Source organism: Pyrgilauda ruficollis, unplaced genomic scaffold (assembly GCF_017590135.1).
Source record: "Pyrgilauda ruficollis isolate IOZ18807 unplaced genomic scaffold, ASM1759013v1 scaffold6, whole genome shotgun sequence".
In the NCBI taxonomy this organism is placed as follows: Eukaryota; Metazoa; Chordata; class Aves; order Passeriformes; family Passeridae; genus Pyrgilauda; species Pyrgilauda ruficollis.
In genome coordinates this window covers 7,464,784-7,487,621 of record NW_024527710.1, presented here as the reverse complement: position 1 = coordinate 7,487,621, position 22,838 = coordinate 7,464,784, and the positions used below count along the sequence as shown (strand labels likewise).

General features: G+C 37.6%; 1 protein-coding gene across 3 annotated transcripts in view; it reads right to left on the bottom strand.

Annotated features, from left to right (window-relative positions):
• Positions 1 to 352: 352 nt before the first annotated feature.
• ADGRL4 (adhesion G protein-coupled receptor L4) overlaps positions 353 to 22,838 on the bottom strand; it is a 73,416-nt gene continuing 50,930 nt past the window's right edge. For all 3 annotated transcript variants that reach the window (XM_041483136.1, XM_041483134.1, XM_041483135.1), the window contains 7 exons: positions 21,986 to 22,153; positions 20,276 to 20,479; positions 19,029 to 19,249; positions 18,868 to 18,934; positions 4,200 to 4,291; positions 2,476 to 2,644; positions 353 to 2,037 (listed from right to left, as the gene is read on the bottom strand). In XM_041483136.1, coding sequence (XP_041339070.1) covers positions 1,975 to 2,037; positions 2,476 to 2,644; positions 4,200 to 4,291; positions 18,868 to 18,934; positions 19,029 to 19,249; positions 20,276 to 20,479; positions 21,986 to 22,153 — 984 coding nt within the window. In that variant the 3' untranslated portion in view covers positions 353 to 1,974. The remainder of the gene's footprint in view (positions 2,038 to 2,475; positions 2,645 to 4,199; positions 4,292 to 18,867; positions 18,935 to 19,028; positions 19,250 to 20,275; positions 20,480 to 21,985; positions 22,154 to 22,838) is intronic.

The following is a 22,838-nucleotide window of genomic DNA, read 5'->3' as shown; positions in this document are numbered from 1 at the left end:
AATGAAGATCTGACCCAGACACAGGAGAGCAGTTTTCCTATAAAAGATGCTCTTTCATTGCAAGGACTATTGTAGGCTAAACATTTATGATATATTTTCTTTCCAAGGAACTTTTTCAATCTCCCTGAGCATGCTGAAGTCATTATATAGTTACTAGAGATGCTTTGTCCAGATCAGTTTACTATAGGTTACAGTTCTGCAGGAGATTAAAAATGATGGGCTGGTAGATATCCTTCTAAAAATACTCTTTTAAGTAATGGGTATCTGCATTTCCCAACCTTAGAAGAACATATGCAAAAGCAAAGGAAATACAGCAAATAATTGAGGGCAAATGATATGTAACAACGTGAACTTTTACCACCGTATTTATTTAAATGAATGGAAATGTCAAAATGTGAAAGCAAAGCACTCCAGTTTATTCACATATTTTACATTCAAAGGACCAGGAGATTTCTTTAGTATTTTTTTGAAAAATAGACTACTCTTTTTTCAAAAAACTCAGCACAGGCATGGAACATACTTAATGAAGCCTATCATTGCAGTGCATACAATGAAAACTTTGTGTATAAGGAAAAAAAAGATAAAAACCAAAGTTGACCATTACTAAAAAAAGATTTCCTTTAATATAAATAAAATTCAGACTAGTGCTTTATTTTAACAGACAACACAACAGTGGGATTTATTAACAACTACATATTTACAGTGCCTCACTGGCAAAAATACTGGGCTTCATCTGAGATCCTAGACACTTCCTGAGAAGGCAACGTGGACAGGAAATTGCTCAGAACTTCACATAATTTTGGTGCTAAAAGGGTGAAATTAAAGCATCCTTTTCAAATAAGTCAGATGCCATAGGTGGAATGGTTGATGCCTCGTGTTTGTGCTCTGATCTGCCAAACGTGCACCTCAGTACTCCCTTTGATTTCAGTGGTTCTGTACATACTAAGGTTAAGTGCAGGATTGAGTCAAACTCAGGAGCCTCAGAGGAGACAACTGCTTGACTCAAAGATGCTATGAGAAAACTGCTGTAATTGGAATTTTACATGGTACAGAGCCACATTACCTTGAATTTAAATCTGTCTTCTGCATGGGTGATTTCCACCACTTTAATTTGATCCTGGATTCCAACTATCTATGAAGTGACAGACCTGTGAAAGCATCTTCTTCCCACAGCCTCCAAAATCATAGTGCCAGTTAAGCAGATCTCAGTCTTTTTCACAATTAAATAAAATGAGAACCAGATCTTTTTCAAAGTATTCACAAAATAATATTTCCATTATAAAATGACTGTCCCACAATTCTTGTATCAGATCTGACCTCAGCTCTTTAGATCTAAACAGTTCTTTAGAAGTTATAAAAATAAAGGATTGATTAATATACAAATATATATTTCAGAGTGATAAGAGAATAATATTAAACAAATTCCTTTTTTAATCTACTTTAAATTAAAAGAAATGTTTTCAAAAGTCTAGGCTGAAGCAGATCTTTATCTATTGACTCTTTAATGGAACCCATTCCCTGCAGATGGTCACATACAACTTAATGTATGAAGTTTTTTACTACAAAAGGATGGTGAATATGTTTCCACTAGCAAAGCACTTCATAAAATCTGCTGTGCCAGTTGGTTTTTGGTATCTTGCTTTCAAGAACCGCAGATATTTTTAATATTAGACACAAAACCTCACTCATGAAGTCTTGAGATTCTTTAGAAATTTGTTTCTTTCCCTTTTCTTTATTAATATTTGTTTTGCAATGGTCCAGTTTGTTTCGTATACTGTTAGTATACAGAATAATACAGATGTTCTGCATGAATGCACATGTATGTACAAAACCAGTAATTCAGTTAAGAGATATGCCTGCTCACTGGGTCATTTCATACTTTCACAATGCCATATTTTGCTGTAATATCCATACCAACACCATGTAGGTTGCTTCTTTCTTCTGCTGAGATGCTTTTGGGTGCTTTTCTTCCCTTTATCTCAAGCAGCCAAAACAGCAAGGAACATTTTTGAACAATCTATAATACTCCTCCTGAATCTGAAATAAAAATACTGAATTTCAATATGAAATAGATTTATTAATAGGTCTATATGTCTTTGAACTCATTTTGTACTGCTTCTGTCACTAGATGTTTTAAGGTGGGGCTGATATTTACTTTAGGACAGACCACTGAAGAAAGTGTCATCCCAGGCTAGTGTGGGTGAATCTTGCTGCTAATTGAAAAGACTGGAGGGTTTATTGCCCACATTGTATTATTTCATCAGGTTAACGACACTGTAACCAGTTTTACAGTTAAAAAGCCACATTTTCCCATGTTTCATACTTAGTTTTAAAACTGGAGAAAATATGTGAGAATGTAAAAACTGGACAGAGGTTCTGCCTCCACTGAAGGCAGAAGCTCAGCTTCAGGGCTGGGCACCTGGACGGTGCAGGGACATGAGACTGAGTCACTTCCACAAGGAGCAGGATACTTACCTTCCTAGACAGCACACAAAGAAATATGAAGATGAACATCCCCTGGAATGCATTGAAGATTGTAAAAAGATAGGCAGTAACCACAGATCCCTGGACCACATGGAGGACCCCGAAAATCCAGGTAGCCCCAAGGAGGAACAGGAGAGCAAGAGCACCACGGGCACAGGATCTGGACAGGAAGAAAACATTGTGAACAACACACAGGCACATGCTGCTCGCCTTTTCCTCCACTTTGGGTGCTGGATGCTACCTTGGAAATTTTTTCACAGCTGCAAAGGCCTGAGAAGTGCAAGTGCAGGGGCTGCTCTTCAGGGTGTGCTGTAGCACTGCAGCATGAGCAAAGTCACATAATCACTTCAGAAGAGCAAAGGAGTAAAACTGGAGGGCCTTAAAACACTGGGTTCTTTAATCTTCAGATATGTTTTCTCTGGTGTACTGCAGCACCATATGATTTGATTTAAATCTACTGTTAGTGTAATTCCCCAAGGAAAAACATATGTCTGTTATGAAGCATTCCCCCACTTTTCCTCCTCCCCCCTATCTTCCTCAAAAAAATAACCGAGAAAAATGTTCAGTATGCTCTTAGGTCAGTGCATGTACATGACATCAAAGGATTCCCAGGCTGCCTCTCAGGTTCACTGCAGAGGACGGTGCCAGTTTTAAAACCAGAATCTTTTTAAAATTCTGTCTCTTAAAAAAGAAAAAAAATTTGATTTTTACAACACAAATACTCTCAAATAGTTCCTGGGTCAGCATATTGATGCCTTTAAATTGTAGGAACTGATTTGCTACGATTTTTTTTTCCAAGATGCTGTAGAGCCCTGCTCACAGACTTGCACAAATTACAGCATGTTGTCTTGGAAATGAAGCCACTGATTACTTTCTTATTCATTCTCAGCTCAGTCATTGCAGGACTTCCTTTGAACAGCAGACATTTTTAGCACTGTTCTCCTGAAAATGAATAATTTTCAACTTCATTAGAAACAGGCTACCACATGAAGCTACAAAAGGTGAGGAATAAGAGAAAGTAATCAATCAAACAATTGCTAAATCCTAACTATAAATCTAGTGCAATGCATTGAAACTGCAGGAGTGTTCCTAAGCAACACAAACAGTAAGTTGTTTTCAATGTTCCCTGTAGTACACTTCAGCTTTTCCTGCACAAACGGTTTTCAAGGTCCCTATAAATCAGTTTTAAAGAGAGTGAGTTGATGGAAAAATCATAGCAGCATGCAAAGTAAAGAATCTGCTCCATCCCCCCAGTGCCACAGAACCATAATGCCCTACTGCAGACTTTTCCCAAGTAATGTGAATGGCTCCCATCTCTTATCACTTGTTACTTCAAGGCAAATATTTTGGTCCCATTTCAGACATAGATTTGAATCCTATTTTGCCTTGCATTGAGGCTGTGGAAAATACTTAAGAAAAAAAGACAATTATTTCTTTAACTTTGCCATCAGCTTTTACCCTCTGGTTGATATCAGCCACTTGTTTTCTTTGAGCATCTTTCACACACACCCTATCATACAAGGTATGACTCAGTGGGAATAATGATTGCAAATTTTATGTCCAAATATATATAAAGGTAATAACAGAAAAAAAAATCTTTCTTTTTCTACAAATCTCAGGATATTAAACTGTCACTTTTGAATACTCATTATCATCTCTGTCTGTATTTAAACATACAGAAAAAAGGTAGAATTTGTACTGAATGGCAAACTTACCTTATATTTTCATAACAACTGACTTCTGGCTTTAACATTGCAGTGTGTCGAAATACTTTATAAATAATAACTCCAAAAGCCAACAAATTAACCTGGGGGGAGCGAAGAAAAAACCTTTTAGTTCAAACCAGGATACCTTTGAATGCCAATAACTGTTAAACATTTAAATTAAACAAGTCAGATAAAATTTTTGTGCATCTGAAATCTACAGAATCCCGTGACAGAAAGGGAAAAAGACCACCCTGTTCTGATTCACTTCTATTAAAAAAATATGAGCCCTGAAATAAACATTGATCAAACAGGGATGTCCCCTACCTTATCTCAACAGTATCACTACCAGCAGTCTGCAAATGTTTATTGATTTTATTGGTAAATCTCTTCGATTTCCTGCTGAGATTATTTTTCCTAAGTAGAAATGAAGGAAAGGGAAAGGGAAAGGGAAAGGAAAGGAAAGGAAAGGAAAGGAAAGGAAAGGAAAGGAAAGGAAAGGAAAGGAATGGAATTTAAAAAAAGGAAAGTGAAATTCAGAAACTCCCAAAAAACCCTCTACCCTATGGGTTTTTATTGTACTGTATCATATTGATCTTGGAATATGTGTGTCTTTTGTTGCTAAATAACATTAATAACCTCATATGTTTTGAGGTCTTTGGGGTGTGAAAACTTTCAAGTGACAGAAAAATCTTACAGGCTTACTTAAACAATTATATAAAAAGTCTGGCTTTTACTGAAAGACTTCTTGCTGTATATCTTCTATGTTTTTTTTTTTTCATAGATGAATAGTTTTGGTATTTTTTCCATGATTTTTTACAATGGCTTTGCTTGATTTGAGTTTGAAACAAAGAAAAGTAACTAAAATAAGCAATTTTGCAAATGATGCTCAGTTGTGATTCTGATCCTCTCTTGGCTTGTCTAGGCTTCATTGATCTTTCAGTTAAATTTATATTGCATTCCTTTAAAAATGTGGATGGTTGCCTTCTTACTTTGCAGCATTTAACATCAGAATATATTTAAAATATTAGTAAAGGAACCAAATTTTAGCTCTGTGTCATTCAGGTACTATTTGTAAATCTTTGGTTGCAATCCCTTGGTCAGTTCCTGTGGGCTTCCAGCTGTAGAATGAATAGAATTAATGCCATCCCCAAGTTGTTTCTCCAGAAATACTGTACGGTTTTCCCTCTGCTTCTTTTACTTGAAAAAAGAAAACAAAACAAAAACCCAACCCAAACTAAAAAAAGGTCTCTGAAATAAAAACAAAAAGCTGCTAGAGCACAGCACCACTAGAAAAGGAATCACTTTCATTTGTTAACACTCATAAGGTATGTCCTTTGAACATTTTTCTTGTGTCAAGGGGGGAGGATCTAATATTAAAGCAGTCTCTGCTTTAATTAGCTGCATACTTCTAGTTTAATGCAGCATAATATATTTACAATTTGATAAGACAAGAGATAGAGCTGATGAGCAGTTTAGGGAATTAATCCTTCACTGAATACCTTGTACTAGTGCTGATCATGAGAGCTATTCTGCAGCTCCTTATCTTTAAAATTGTAATCTATGATATCTCCTAAACCAGCAATTTTTCAAAGTTAATTATGAGTCAGTCAGCAGTTGTGGATAATTATATGCAGACTTACTTTTATCTTATATTTGTTGGTGAATAATATATCAAATAACTTCATGCATACACTGTAATCTGCATAACCCACCTAATGTACTTATTAATTTGAAAAAGGTAGCGGGAAATGTGATCAAAGTACCAGAAGTATGAAGAACACACTGCAACTTCTTTAGAAACTGCCAGAAATAGGTTCTGTGAGAAGCTGCATGGGCCAACCCCCCTTTCCCACAAAAACAGCTGCAGAACTGGCAAGGTTTTGGTTTTGCTGAGCAAGGACGGGGCAGGCAGCAGCTCCATTTCTCCTTGTCCCAGTGGGGCTCCTTTGCACAAATACCATTTGCACTGTCCGTTTCACAGCATAATAGGATTTGGCCTTCTGCATTAAAGTAATACCCATTAACTATGATCTTTTCATTCACCAACCCATTCTAATGGGAATAATCTGTATGTATCAGGGGAGCAGGGGAGGTTAACACCAGCTTCTTGGAGTCAGCTGCCAGAACACAATTATTGTACAATATGTCTCAGGTAGCCTCACAGGAGGTAGTGTTACAGGGTAATGAGGGTGAACTTAACTTCTGAAACACCAGCTCGTTTCCAAGATTTATTAAAGTCTTAAGTCAGTCTTTGCCCCATTTCTAAGCACTCCATTAATAAAAAATTTCTATAGCAAAGTGAAAGCGCATAGACTGGCTTTACACAATGCTTCAACCTAAGTTAGAAACCTCTGGAACTGCATCCCCCTTTGAGGGGGGATGAAATGGATGACAACAAAGTTGTAGTAACTACCCTGTGACACAGAAATGAAGCAAAGCACGAGGGAAAACAATAGCATGAGCTCATGGGTAAATCCAGGAGGAAAAAACTAGCTAATGTAAACAATGTGTCAAGTGCAGCCTTTGGAGAAAACTGGTAATCCAAAAGATATCCCAAAAGGTATCCTAAACTTAATGCATCCTGCTTCAGCCTGATACTCTGCTGGTTCTTTGCTGTGAACATACCAATGGCCTCAACTGTTTCTGGGAAATGTAAAATAAAAAGTTCATATTGGATGGCAGGACTGAGTATATGTACTAATAAGCTGAACTTATTAGGACTAAAGGGGAAATAGAACTGATATCCCCAAAGAGCTTTATGTGTTCCAACAAATGGAACGAGAAGTCAAATCACTTAAAACACCTAGCCAAAAGATACAAGCACTTAAGACATTTGAATTTGTATCCAAAACTGAGTTTCAAAGAGGCAGAAATTGAGGTAGTATGCTGTAGAAGTAACCTAAAATATAGATGTACACAAGAAGTCCTGGATCCCCAAATTTTCTGTCTGAGAGAGAGGGGGTTCTGGGCGAGAGACACTGAAACATCTAAAAAGTTTCGATTGCTCCTTACAGCCAAATATTGTTTTATACTTACTTTGGCTGCAATAATGTGTTTTCATTTTTGTAACTAAACCACAGTCTTGAGATCTTGTTGAGTAAACCTTCAATGATACTGTAATTAAGACTGCCTTAAGGTGACAGGCAAGGTGAGTGAGAACGAAGTGGCAAACTCAAGGCGTGCTGTCCCCGGAGAGGGAGCAGGCTGGAGCAGAGCAGGATGTGCAGGCAGCTGTGACACCGAGCTCAGGACAGGCTCTGCACAGGGCCAGCCTGGGGACGAGTTACCTGAATAATGAGCGCAGTTATTCTGCAGCTTGGGGCAAACCCAGAGCGTGAGGCGCTGTGGCCTGGCCGCAGTTTTATCAAGTGAATAACGATGTTACAGTGTGACAAGGGGAGTTCTGGTGCCTTTGTTTTCAGTGCTATTACATGGCTGAGCAGTCAGAGAAACTGCTGCATGTCCTGAGAGGGGCTTCTCGGCAAGTCTAATAGACTAGAGGGGAATTGCATTGATTCCAAGCCCTGAACTGAATAATTTTTTTTTTGTATTTTATTTATTTAACAAACCACACCAGACTGCTATTGGGCAAACAGTGCACTCAGTCCTTATGATTTTACAAAGAACACCTCTGACTTTCTCCCTACCAGGGCAATTCTCTGAAGTGCTGTGCATCCTGTGCCCTGCCTCCTCTGCAGTTCAGTGGGAATCATGTTTCACTCATCATTGCTCAGGTGCACTACAGGACTAATTTCAATAATTAATCTATTCCTTTCTTTTAAGTGGTTAATCAAAGTCAAGGACTGATACAGAAAAAGCCTCCACTCACAGCATCTTCAGGGAATCAAGTCTCCCTAAAGATATTTGTAAAAGTATTTTTAGCCTTCTTGAATTCTAGAAATGTTGTGGGATATTTATGAACAAATGGAAAGCTTAAAATACATTTGTGTGAAATAGACAATGAATAAGAGCAATTATTAGGATGTCCATGAAATCAGGATTCTGTAGATATGGGTAACTACATTTATGTAGCTGTATAACCCTAGATAACCTCTAAGGAGATACAAACCTGCAGGAGCTGGGTTGTATTGTACACCTGAGATGGAGTTTAAAGGAATGATGGTAAGTGTTATATCTCTCTCTGGGACATCACATATGAAAAGGGTCAGAAGGATTTACGGTTTTGGAGTGAATTCTGGCCCCATTAAGCTAATATGCAGAATGCCAGTTAAATAGTAAAACTATTGCCACCAGCATTGTCAAGGCTTTTTCACTACACACCACAGAGAATGGCAGTCCCAAGACATTCACAGGCAACAGTGGACACTGCTGCAGGTTTCAGCACTTAGATGTGTCATGGATGCATACTGTAGTAAAGAGCAGGACAGAGAACTTTTCCTGCAGCTGTTTTGGGGATCTCCATGTTACAGTTCCCATGCTCAGAACTGTGATGTTGGTGGGTTAGGCCCGGCAGGCACACAAGGAAGAGTTCAGAGCAATCTGGAGTGGTACAACTCCTAGGATCAGATCTGACCCACAGCACTGATCTGGATAATGTCCTCTTGTAGGAGAGAAAAAGCAATTTAGAATTCAAAGACATTTCCTTATGCTCTCCTAATCATCTGGTTAACAATAAGGAGACTTTGCCAAAGGAATTAGCCCAGGGAGCTCTGTTCAATCAATCATATGTATTTTAGAACAAGGATGGGAAAAACAGTGTATGGAGTTAACCTACCTCCATCTATACCTAGGATAGCTCTGAAAATCTGCTTGCAGATTAGTATCCCTCCCTCTGTCTTCCTACTACCTGAGCAGGTGCTCCTGCCATGAAGGAAAGCTGGGCATGGACAGAGCAAGGTGCTGCTGCACTGGCTGCCACTCCTATCAGGTCTGGGACTGCCCCAGCAGAGAGCACTGAGGAATAATCTCATTTATTGTCTAAGAAAATGACCAGCTTCTCTGTGGATTGCTAGTATTTTAGAAACTAAACTAATTATTAAGTAATAATATAAGAATGCACATGTAGGTCCTAAAATCCTAAGTGTTCCAAGCTGCTGGAGTTCTGCTAATAACACATTGCCTAGCAACAGCTATATTTAAAATAGGTCCTTAATTCCACTCTGAAATGTACCTATTTTACATACTGGAAGAGTATTGTAGTGTTCTGTCCTCAAGTAAATATGATGTTAGTGCTTCACGCTGCATGAGATTCTCCCTGTGTAGATACAGAACAGTGAATAGGATGAGCTGAACACTGAATAGGATGAGCTACACAAAATTTAATAAAACTTGCAAATAAAAATATTTGCACTCATGTTGAAGAGCTGTAATTTATTTCATAATTAATTACAATTAAATTGTAAGACACGGAGTGAAGTGATCTATCATCATTTTGCTCCATCAAGGTAGCTGAAAGATGTCAAATTTGACAACTAAGACATCTGTTTTCCTTTTTCCTCCCCTTCTTTTTTTAAAGCAAGAGAAAGAGCACTTGAAAGCTCAGAGGGGAATGATCTGTCTTTCATGGTGGTAGCTCAGTTAGCACCTGGACTTCTGGTGGAATTAAATGGATCAGGACAGGGTATTCAAAAAAAAATTCGTCCAATACTTTTTTTCTTGAGAAATGTCAGTTCATTAGCACTAAAAGACATTTACTGTTTTAGACTGTGTTTTCACCAGGAAACGCTTCCTGACTAGGATAGCTGTTCTGAATAAAACCAGAAAGGACACTCCTGAACAATGAAAATCCCTGTGGACAGCACATTTATACAGGATGTTGGAGACATGGGGCACAGTTTTCTGTTTTACTTAATATTCAGACTAGACTGTGACCCTTGGTTTCTCCAGCTCTGTAGAGTTATTCACTTCTACTGCTACTGCTGGATCTATTCCATGCCACATAAATAATTAAATATTCACTGGAGCAGAAAGACCTGGATTTCCCTCACCCCCCGGTTCCTCATCCAAGATTATCTAAAGACAGTTTTGTTTAAAAAACAAAACTGCTGCAATTGTTTAATATGAGGCAGAGGTTTTGAGACTATTTCCAGTACACATTATTTATAGAATGAAAAAGGAATTAGTAATTTCATGTACAATATCTTTGTGTAAAAATATACACCCCAGCCTTTCAAAAGTTATTAAAACATTTCAAATACCAGCCTTTAAAGGCTCTCTAGTGTTACAAAGAAGAGAAGGTATAAGAAAGAGGCAGCTAATTCTAAAGACTCAGACATACTAGTTCTGATTCAGTCTGAGCACTTTACATTCAAACTTCAAAAATGAAACCCCCAAATCATTCCCTTTTCCTTTCTTAGTCTCTGTCTCAATAATTGATGAAACCATCTATATGCTGATGTCAGATCTCACAAAAAAGAATGAGAAAATTTCTCCTGCTGCTCTCTTAGGCATATACTTGAATTTTTTACATATATCATATTGAATTTGGCTCTTTCAAAAAATGTCTGAAGTTCAGAGCAGCTGTATCTGTATCAGTCTGTACAATGACCCTCATTACGAGTGTTTGAATTAATGAGCTTGTGATGGTCTGAGTTCTGCCACGGAGAGCAATACATTTCTGTCTTTCTGGCTGGATGGCTAATGGCTGGGTAAAACGGCAACGTTCAGTGGGTCATCGTTATTTCAGTCAGGGGAGAACGGAATTAAGTTATTAACAATACAACCGTTTAAGCTTCAAAATGAAAATGTATGCTATATTAATTGCATAAAATTGGACACAAGCTGGCAGCCAAACAGTCAGGGTTTGTCTCCTGACTGATTTATCTCATTACCATGTCCCCAGTGAATATATCTTCCCGAAATCTTTGAGTATACAACAGCAGTCTTATCTGGGAGTAGGAAATGGAACAAAAAACATTAATGAACCCCCTTTAGGCTGTATTTTTGGGAAATATTTTCAATTATTCAGGGGTAGAATTTTATGCTTCTAAGATTTTAATGATTTCACTTGTTTTAAAAGTTAAAACATAGCCAAATGAGTTTATTACATAGCCTTTTATGGGGGAAAAAAAAAGTTCACATAGGATTGCTTTTGATTTATGAATACTTCAAAGTTTTCTTTTGCATACTTCAAGCTATAGAATTAGACTCAAATAAGTGTTTCTTTATATTTTTAGAACACTTAAAAAAAGACGTAAATAAATAAATAAATGGGGGTTCCATGCTTTTCATCAGAGTAAACAGCTTTGCAGACTTGTGCATTCAATGTTATTTCTTATTGGATTGCAAAATCAAATGCATTATTTACTGTCAGCTCTGCAGCCAAGGGCAGGAGGGATGAGCCAACAGAGCTGTACCTGACCTCACCCATAAATGTTACCCCAGTTAGATCCAGTGGTAGGACTGGGGTCTATTTTGCTCACAGTGTAAATAATTTCTAGGTTTACTCTTCTTTTCCAAGAAGCTTTTGAGAAGATGTATTGTCTTGTGAATTGGGAGTGACATAAATCAGGCTGTTTAATGAACTGATTCAAGTTACATCAAAAAGTTCAGACTACACATTTCTCCTATCCCTATGGTTTCCTTGCATACATGGAAACCTTTCTTAGGCTGCATCTGGAGCCTCTTGCAGGAGCCCTGCAGGAGTTTTACACAGCAAAGAGGAGTGAAATAGTTGTACATCATCTTTTAGTACAACTAGCTTCAGTGACTGGATGAGCTACCAGGAAGGAGAAAGTATTAGGAGCATGACTGAGATGTGAAGTCTGAGAACAAGCTGTATTTTCAATTTTGGAGGTCTGAATATTTGTTAGAAAGCTATCCATACCTTCCACAATTTGCCAAATCCTCTTGAGGATTTGGTCTTTTGTTTTTTCAGAACTATCTGTGATTCTGCTGTGGATATGGTCACAAAATCCCATGGTGTGATTTGTTCAAAACCACAAAAACTTCTTTTAGTGTCCAGGTGAGATTTCCAAGCACAATATTCCTGTGCAATTACTATAGTGAATTTAAGTTCACCTCTCTAAATGCCTGTCAAGGATGAATCAAAGGGGCAGTAGGATAGTGGAAGAAAATCTGATTCAAGTGAGATGTCATGTGGATGAAGTCATTATGTAATTGTTAAGAAAGTCCAAAAGACATCATCAGTCTGTGCTAACTATCTAAAGCAAACCTATGGTGTCCTTTCAGTGAACAATTTAGCGTGAGCATATATGTTTATAGTAATTGTCCTTAGAACAAGGCATATAACAGAACCAGCAAGAAGATATAAAAAAATTATAAAACCCTAAAATACAAAACAACAAAACCAACCTATTTCAGTCAATTGTGTGGCTTTACTGAAAAAAAAAAAAATCCACAAAAGCTGATTATACATCCATTAAAAGAGTGGGCACAGTATGTCTTTCTAGAGCTGAAGGAGGATGTGTGAGACATTAATCTGTGCTGAGCTCTGGAACATCTCAGGAAATGTGCAGCCAGCTGGCACATGCAGGTGCTCTTCTCCTTTCCCTTGACATCCACCTGTGCTCCCTCCCCTGCTGTGTCTGCTTGGTTCACTCTGGGTGACAGAGGACACGCTTGAGTTTCAACTCTAGTGTCCTTCCAGTGACTGCAAGGGAGAACTTCATGTAGTTTTTTCTTACAGAACTACTAAGTTGATTTTTTAAAAAACAAACTTTTGTTTGGAACATCCTTCAAGGACACTTCAGCCTTCTGTGATGAATTTGTTACTATGCAATAACATAGGATCAAGTAATTTTTCTAATTACTTTAATATAACTAATGGACACACCCTCTTTTTTCTAAGTATTTACAGGGACCATAGAATTGGGGATTTAATGGCAGAGAGCAGGAAGATAAAACCTGGATTCATGTGAAAGCTCTGGTCTTGCTGAAAAATTGCATCCATTGGGTTTGGCAATATGGGAGCTGTGTCTTGGAGATTGAAGCTGATCCTGTCCACTGAACAGGGAAAGTATTTTCTGACTCAGTTATTATTTAGCACAGCAGGTATTGTTGCTGAACAGCACTGTGGTTTAAACAAATCTGTTTCAAGCAAAGTTGCAGACTCGGTCTTTAATGCCACTATATAATTAATTCTCTCCACTTTATCCACAATGGCGTAAGAAATGCCATGGAGACACCTTTAACTGAAGCCACTGAGAGGCTAATGAAAAGGGGACTATTACTCTTTAAAAAAGAATAATAAAGGCATTGCTAGTCCCAGTAGGAATTTATTTCCACTAAAAGGCAGACTGAGAAATAACAGTAGATATAAAAAAATGTTTAAAACTGCTATTTTCTGAAAAACATAAACAGTAGAGTATATCTTTTACATCTATCTAAGAAATATAACTAAGCATTTATCACAAAAAAAGTAGAATTTTTCAGAGCATAAATATTCACTGAAAAATGTGAGGTGGCGCTAGGTTTTGTTGTGGTGGTAGTCAGAGGTCAAGCAACATTTTTGATAATAATTAGAATATCAAGAAATGTCAGGAATACTGACTGTGCAATGTTTCACTGGAAAACAGGGATAATAAGGTGAGGAAGCCCAAAGAGGCAGTGGATTTGACATCACTGTGATGTGACTAACCTCAGAGGGCTGCTTATTTTTTTTCTCTTCATTTTTATTTTTAAATTGTAACAATGGTCTCTCAGACCATGTTCTTTATTGAAGCTTGGGAAAATGTAATATCTTAGATTCTTTGAATATTTATTTTTTTATAAGAAATATGTTCAGTTTGAATAGTCTAGATTAAGTACGTGAAATTTGTGAGTATATGAGAAAACAGCACAGTAATGGATTTGCCAGGAATTCTTCTGCATTGATTGCAGCAGTATTACTAATCCTGAATCAGCCTAAATGTACAGAACTGAATAAGTATTAGAGCTGTCCATTAAGATTTGATAAATGCACTAATCCATTAATTTTACTTTTTTTTGTTGAATAAATTATTTGACAAATAATGGTAAAATTCATCAAATAAATTATCTGATGAATGTATTTTTTAAGTAATCGACTAGCTCTAATGAATATGCAGGCAGTTCCTTAATGAAAAGCATTACTCTACTGTTAGCCTGCTTTCATCACTCATATGTCACTTTTTTGCATTTTGCAACTGCAATCTGTATATTTTATTCATTTACTCATTCATTTATACAATAAAGGTTCAAGCCAGTATGGTTAATCAATCACTGAAGTTCTTGGAATATTTTTGCTTTACAGTCGATTATTCATTACATTTATTAAAAAAAAGCTTGGATTTTCTGGGAACACCACTCCCAAGAATTATTCTTGACTTGTATGTTCTAAGCCAAGTGCACAAGAATGCTCTGAAAATTGCAGGGTTCATGTATAAGGCATTTTTATAGTTGTAAACACTACAATTACCAATTGTTTCAAGAAACTGGAACTTGAAGCCAAGCCAGACACCTTCAAAGTCCCTAAAAACACTCATTAGAGAAGGAAAACAAGGAATAGCGTGCAGGAGCTACCTCCTCACTGCGCAGCACTGGGATGTTTGGATAAAAGCCACAGAGAGGATTATTTGGATGATGTACAATTTTGGAAACGTTCCAACCTCAAAGAGCAAGTCTGTATTTTTTATTACAGAGGTGATCTCAACAAATGATAGTGATAGATTTATACTGTCAAATGGCAAATTGTACCTATTAATGTTACAACACGTCACACTTCTGAGTCCTGGTTCCTCACAGAGGTGTGCCAATTTATTGTGACAGTGACAGTAGGTACAACAGTCAAGTCTGCATGACTCTGTCGATACTGTAAAGGTACAAATCATGTTTTCATGGGTGACTTTGAACTTGCTGCACAAAGCTCAGCTGAACAGGTTTGATGGGAGAACATTGTGGGAGACAGGTATATTAGAAGGGTTGGCTAGAGCTGCACTTGGAATAGCAGTGATTCTTTTCCAAATTTTCCTTTTAATGTCTCATAGACTTTCATAGCTACAGTGTTAATAGCCCTTGGCCAACCCTTCCAGACATCATTTCTACTTCCAAATGGATAACTAATATATAGCTGAACCTCAAAATAGGTACAAGTGGAAGGACTTATGCTGAGTCTATAGAGTTTAAAAGATGAAGTTTCCAAAACCACCAGGGGTGCAGAATAAAACACTTACATAGATCTACTCCCACTCCAAAAGCTATGATGCCAGAGTGGGGAAAGTCATGTTGAAATCCTCCAAAATGGGAAGGAGTTTGTTGATGACAGATATCACATGCTAATCAAAACTGCAGCCACGTCAGCCTGGCGACAAATAGTAATTTCCATTCCATACACACTTATTACAGGGAGGTTATTACTGTAAGAGTGTATTACAATAGAAAGGAAAGTCTTCTAGGGCTTCTTTTTATTATCTGGGTTTTTTCCCTCCCCCATTTTCATACCTTTTATCTCTGGGGTTTATATTTGTCTTTGCCTCAGTCAGTCTCTGGATGCCATGTGTGTGAATGCTTGTCCCTTAAAGCTTGAGATAAACTCATATTTCTATTAAAAAGTTTAAATACTTGTTATAAATAATTTATCCTTACTTGTATGCTTTGATCTAATCTACTGCATAGTTTTAGTTAAAATGGTTGTGGTTCTAAAGATTACAAATATTAGGAGGAAGGAATAAGTTGTAGAAATTATCTTCAGTTTGCAGCTTGTTTTCTAAAGGTTTAAAATGCTCTTTCTTTGCTAAGTCCATCTAAAGAGTTTCTGACCCACTTCTTCTTATGTACAGTCACCAATCTAAGAATAATAATAATTTTTAGATGGGATCAATAGGGCCATTGCTTTTCACTTAAGACTTCTAATAGAACCTTAGTATTAATAAGCAAACACCTTCAGAAGTAGTGTTTCTGCTTAGGCAATCAGAGGAGAACTTAATTTGTACTCTTGATAAACACTTGAGCTCCGTGTGCTTCATTATTACTACAGATTTACAGCCCAAGGACATGTTTGAAACTATGTGCCCTGAGACAGAAAACCCAGTGGCCCAGGAGTGGTTCTGTTCATCATTTACATGCTGTCTCAGAAGCATATTACAATATAATCCAAACCACAAATCTCCTGGGTCCCACTCACAGAATGGAAACCAGCATTTGGGTACATGGGCATTTGTCCTGACAATGATTTTTATGGTTTTGTGCAAGAATTTTGTGGTGAGTAGCCCTCCAGAGAATTGGTATCCATGGTCTCCTAACTATCCTGGAAAACCTGCAAATTCAATGCTATTAGTAGATGAAGTTTAGGATTAAAGGTGAACTTGAAGCTGCCAGACTTTTCAGCTTTGAATATGATGGTTGCAGTGCCCTATCTGGTTATCCCAGAACAAAAGTGATATTTTCTTGTCAGAGTTCTTAATTAATATATATTTTTAAATTCTTTCTCTTTAATTAGCTGTGGGCAGAACGGAAATATTGGGAAAAGATTGGCTCCTATAATTAAAAGGACTGCCTGAGTGGCACTACTTTGGAAAGAGTAATCTTTGTCATGTTGAAGCCCATGCGATGTTCTCAACAGGAAGGCTGGACAATGGAAACAGAATTACTACCAACAATGTGCTTTCCATGGAGAAGACATCTGACACCAACTTCATCTTCTAGTGTCAGTGCCTGTTTTTGTAGGGTTTGCCATATTTTCCTTTACTACTTGGATAGAGCATGAGCAAAATACAGAGGTCCCTACACCCTTAGAAAATATCCCTCTTGAAGTTCAGGCTTCATTTGCTATCACTCCATCAAAACAAGCTGTCAAAACCCTCAAGAAAACCCTGGAGCAGCTGAAGCACCTTGCTGAAAGCAGATTGCCTTTTTCCCCATGGCCTAGGAGACGTTGTTGTGAAGAGACACAAAATGAAAGTATGGGAATACTGTGGAAACAAGTTAGCACAAAATACTTCTATAACACACAAAAAGTGGCTGAACAACCACAGAGCTCTCTGCTGTTCAGCTACAGGTCTTGGGCAAAGGAGTGAGAGAAAAAGAAACTGTCTGGCTGCTCTCCTCATCCATAGGAGGGCTGCACTGGCATACAGGCCTGGATCAACTTCTAACACCTCCCTTTTTGCTTTTAATTTGCAGGGATTGCTGGAAGATCTGGAGTGCTCAAAGAGTGTCTACAGGCCTCAGAGTCCAGCTTGCAGGATTTGCTTCCACAGCCAGCCAGATTTACAGCAAAGCCACTGCAGACCTGCTCTGCCTCTGTGCTCTGTACCTGAGATCCCCAGTGGGCACAGCTCAGCTGGAGCTGAAAACAAGGTTACAGATGCCTGCACCTGGGGCATTTTTATATGTTTTGATAATGTGATTTTCGTGTGCTAACCCTACAGAGATACATCAGTATGCATAAATCTTTACTTGAAGGCAGATGAGGAACATCAATGAGAGAAATAACAACAAAACCCCAGCCCTGCTGCCTGCATGGAAGAAAAGATAAGGTCCAAATAGGAAACAGGAAATTGTAAACTTAAGAACTGTAAGAATTTCCTAGTAAAGGATGATGTCTTGCCATGATTTTATTCCCTCTTAGTAACCTGCTGGACACCAGGGCTATCTTACTCAGAAGAACTGACCCAAGGGAGGTCATGGTGCTTTGCCTCTCAAAATCTGCTGTGCTCACCAGAAGGGTGAGATGGGGAGGCATAACCTTGCAGTTATATCTGGCAGGTTGTTTCCAGTTGTACCCGATATGCAGTGGGAATTTGGCGTGAAATTTGACCAGAATTATTCCTGATACTTTATTCAACTTTGAAATGGATAAATGCCTTGAAATAAAACTGTTTCACTACCAAGTTATATGTGTTAGGATCTTCCACTTCTTTTTTTAACAAATCCTCACAAATAGCTTAAAAAGCAACACAGCTGTAACTGACTTGACCATAGGTGTTGTGAGGCCTCACTATTGCACCTTCTCCTTCTGTTAGCTCAGCTATCACTGTCAACACAGTCACACAGAATAAAGCCCCATTACGGCTAGAATGGTTCCTTAAACTTCATAGCACTTAGAAACGCTCCCGAGACACCAAAAGCATCTCGATTCAGAATTGAACATGTAATACCTGCCAAATTTGCAGGTTTGATACCATTTCCAATAGGAATTAAAAAGGCCCTCTTCAGAGCTGAAATAGGGCTATCAATACTTGACTTGTCTGCCCATGTGAAATAGCAGGTTCTTTTCTCTGACGTCGCAATTTAGTTTAAAATGGCTTTGATGATGACAGGGTACATGCGAATGATAAAACCACAAAGATGACAGTCTAATCTTACAAAGATGACCGATCACTGATAAGAGATTAAGTCACACAACATTTGAAAAACCAGATTATCTGTCTGCTAGGATGGTGTCTGTGTAACACCTCCTGCTGAGCCATGCTGAGATGCCAGTGACATACAAAGATGCTTCTCTGTAAAAACCAGAAACGCTTCACAAAATTTCACAAACCATTGGGATAAAAGAAATAGAGTAGGAAAAAAACTCCTCTGATATTGGACTTTTTTGTCAAACATTCATTTTTCAGACTAGTAAAGTATTTAGATGTACAGCATATAAATAATTTAGAGGTACTATAAAAAGGCCTAAATTAGTCAATTCTGCCCTATAATTAGCACTCACAGCTATGCTGGCAGTGGGTGGGTGATTATTAAACACCTTTTATTATTGGCTTTATGTACTACAATAAAAAATTAAAATTATACTTACAAGAATTATTAGACATGCTGGTCCTATAAAACTCCATATAAAGTTGTTCTTAGTGCTGAGCCAACATCTGAAAATTAAACAGCAGAAAATGCCTTGAAATGTGCTTTTGTGATTATTGTCTCCTTCTGTACGATGATCTGGACACAGGAACAGTGACTTACACTTCTGTGGTGCCATAGTACTTGTATCCCAGTGCAGCAGAGATTCCAACGACCACGGCTGGACTGACATAGCCAAAGACATAGAAATTCTTGTGCAAGAAACCCTTGTTGTAGATGACTCCCACAACTATAAGGTAGAGGTGAATACCTTCAATGCACATCCATGCAAAAGCAGCTAGAAGGAAATAATGGAGTAGTCCAGCAGTAATTGAACAGAAGAGCTAGAAATTCAATCAGAGAAAACAGGAGTCATAATTCTATTAACAGTCTTTTGTCAATATATGTTATAATATAACAGCACATGCACAGCAACTGAGTGACCTTAAAGTGGGGATTCAGCCCAGCTGTAATGCTGGTTAACAAGAACTTGGCCTGCACCCATTTGTACATTTGCTCATTAGTGTTTTCTGCAGCAAATGGTAAAATAAAGAGACTACCTAAAATAAAGAGACTACCTTCAACTTTCAAAATTAGGGTTTGTCTTCCCAAAAAAACTGTATAAATGGTTTGGCTAGGTTGATCTTATTGTTATAGCTGAGTAGTCTATATGCTTGATTTACAGAAAGTTAATTTTTATTATTTTGATAACACTGTAATTAGGCACCACAAGGAATTATTTCTGAAATAACTTTTGTTATACAAAGTGTTTATAAAATGATATTTTTCAATCCATCAGTACTGGAGTGCTACCTCAGGGATAGCAGCTCATATTTTTTCAAGTGATTTTAAATCCTATTCAGCTACTTATAGAAGGGTATTTTGATAATTTATGCATAATTTAATTTCTTAAAACTAATCTGAGATGCAAAAATCAACACCCTAGCTTTCTGACAAGCAAAAGGGACAGGTCAAGACCTCCAATGTGGTCCTCCAGCTAACAGCTCAATATCTCAGATGTCAGCTTGGGATTGCAGCTCTGGCCTGATTTTAGAGAAAACTCAACCTGGGGGCCACTAGAGTGGCTTTCTACAGCATCCTAAGTGAAGTGAAAATGCTAAACACATTGAGATCACAGTCTCAGTAAAGGTGACAAATTTTAAATGAAACCCATGGAGCAAAGTCAATACACACCAGCTCAGATGAAGGCCCTGCTTCTTTAAATGACCATTTTGTATTTCCTGTTACTGTTCTGGCCAGTCAGGGTCACTATTGTAGGTAGGAAGTGTGGGGAGTAGAAGGAAGATAATATCTTATACTGTATATTTATTTTGCAATACAAAATCAAGGCACAAGTGAAAGCTACCCACCTTATTATTGTTCATATTAATTCCAATCAGAAAAATAAGTTCTGCCAGGAAAAGGCTGCAGCAGAGGTTTTTGTGGATTGTCGTTCTAGTGCTTTGAATTTCACTGAAGAACCAGAAGGTGAAAATGCACATGGAGAGGCAAATCAACGAAATAATTATTCCTAGCTGAGTGATTCTTGTAAGAATGCTATAATTTGTAACACCCTGGGGGAAAATTATAATATAGTATTTAAAAGAACAGCTTTGTAATGTCTCAAGAAAGACCTCATTCTATAATACAGTTCTTTTCTTCTTTTCTACAAAATATTAATCAAAACTGTTTGTAGAGTTTCACTGGAAATGTACACTTTGGATAATCTAAAAAGTATTGGGTTTTTGTGAGACAGATACAATTCTAGGGGAAATTAGTAATAAACTGCATATATTCCTGCTCTTGCATTTTCTGATATTTCTTAACAAAACTTTTTATTAACATCAGTATCTCCTAATAAGATTTTCAAAATCAGATCATTTCAGTGAATGACAAATACACTGGCAGTAGGACATCTATTAATATGACACAAATATTTTCTAATATAAAAGGACTTATCACAGCAGTGACTTAGATAAGCAAAACTGAATAACTGTCTTACTGAATTTGCAACATGATCAAAACAAGACTCTGAAATAACAATCACTTCAAGCAAATGCTATTCCAGATATTTAACATGAACTTTCTCCAGAGAAACACAAGATACTTCAATACCGGACGTGAATATTTTCTGTATAAGAATACAATTTCTTTTGCTGTTTGCTATTTGAACAAAGAAACTCTGAAGTACATGGCTGTACATCAGCAAAAGGATAGCATTCAGCTGACCATAAAATGCATCTAAGTATTTTTTTACTAAATAAAGGATGAGAGATTCTTCACTTCCCAGCCTTTCTTTTCAAAATAACTATATGGGTACCTGCAAAGGTTTTAAATTTGAACTGAAGTCTTAGGATGCTATTTAGCAACCAGGAAACAGCCTCTATCAGCATGAAATTCACAGTGTGAGAGAACTGTCTCAATACAGTATATTCATGCTAATATTCTGCTTGCTGTCAGTTCTGATACCTTATAAAGCTGCCTCCTGAGGCAGGACCTGAGCTCCTGCAGATTCCCACTGAGACCCTGGAAATCTATGGGGCTTCTTAATATAAGAAGGACATAAATTGAATGGCCATTCTCCCAGTTTTGTGCTGGTCGTGAGTGTCCATGTTTAATAGTCATAAACTTCAGATTGATTATGCTGCTGCAAACTCTCCAGAGAGAATTTAAAGCAGATTTTTAGATGCCAAGGTTAGACAAATGGGTGGCAAAGTTTTGAGAGACAGAAATTCAGGGCCATATGGTTACTGACCACCAATGAATGGCAGATAAATCCCACAGCAGTATTAAAGTGAGATGTAAAATGAAATGCAATGCTCCAAAAATAAGCACAACAGACTGTGTTTTTGGAACAAGATACTTTGCTGCATCACTGCTCTGTAATACTGCAGAAAGGACATAAGGAAATTCAAACACATATGGGAGGAATTTTGTTTGCTTTGTACACAATAAATTGTGTGTTTGCTGAACAAAACCGAGAGACAACCTAAAGTATGCAGGTTGCACTAAAATAAAAACATAAGGAATGAAAAGAGAAGAAAGTATCAGATAAAACACTAAACTAAAATAGCACTTACAACGGAGCCACCTGAGGACATCAAAACAGCAAAATGAGTCAGATGATTACATTTGCATGAGATATGAGTGGAGTTGGAATGTGTCAGCTCACAGCCTTCTGTAGCCCAGTTGCCATTCATTGTGTCTGAGTAGTTCCAAAATGCACATTTAATGTCTTTATCTGCAGTCTGGAACAGAAACAAGATGTTCTGCTGATGGCAAAAGGCAGGATATTTCCCATCAAGAGACCTTTCTTACGCTAGACCGCACAATTCATTAAAAAGTGCTTGTTATCACTGGAAGGTTGGGAAACAAAAAACACATTCTGCAAGGCCTATTCCAAGCAATTAAAACGTGGCTGGGATGGAAGCAATTTATTCACACAGCTAAAACCCCACCAAACATGTAGTCTAATCAGATTACTGAACCCTGCTGGCACCTGCAAAGATGTTGGAATTTTTACCTATTGAAAACATTGTTATATATATGCTTGCACCTGCTGAACATGGAGTAGACTCCAAGGTTACAGCCACATTGCTTATCCATTCCAAATGAGCAGTTCAAAAACTGAGACTTATTCCATGCATTTTACAAAGCAATCTGGGATAAAGCCAGGGTCATATCACACCTGCTATATCACCTGCTACACAACAGTGATGAGTAAGACCATTAGTATTATTTAGTACAGTTAGTGCTTACTAAATCCAGTCAAAGACTAAGTCTCCCCTGTAATATAGGCTTTATAAATATATGCAAATTTATATAAAGGTGATTTCTAACTCAGAAGGGAAGTAACAAATTTAAAAGCTGTGCAACCAAGGTTAGCACCTTGTTCCACTGCTCACCTCTCTACGGAATTTCTTTCTTGTTATA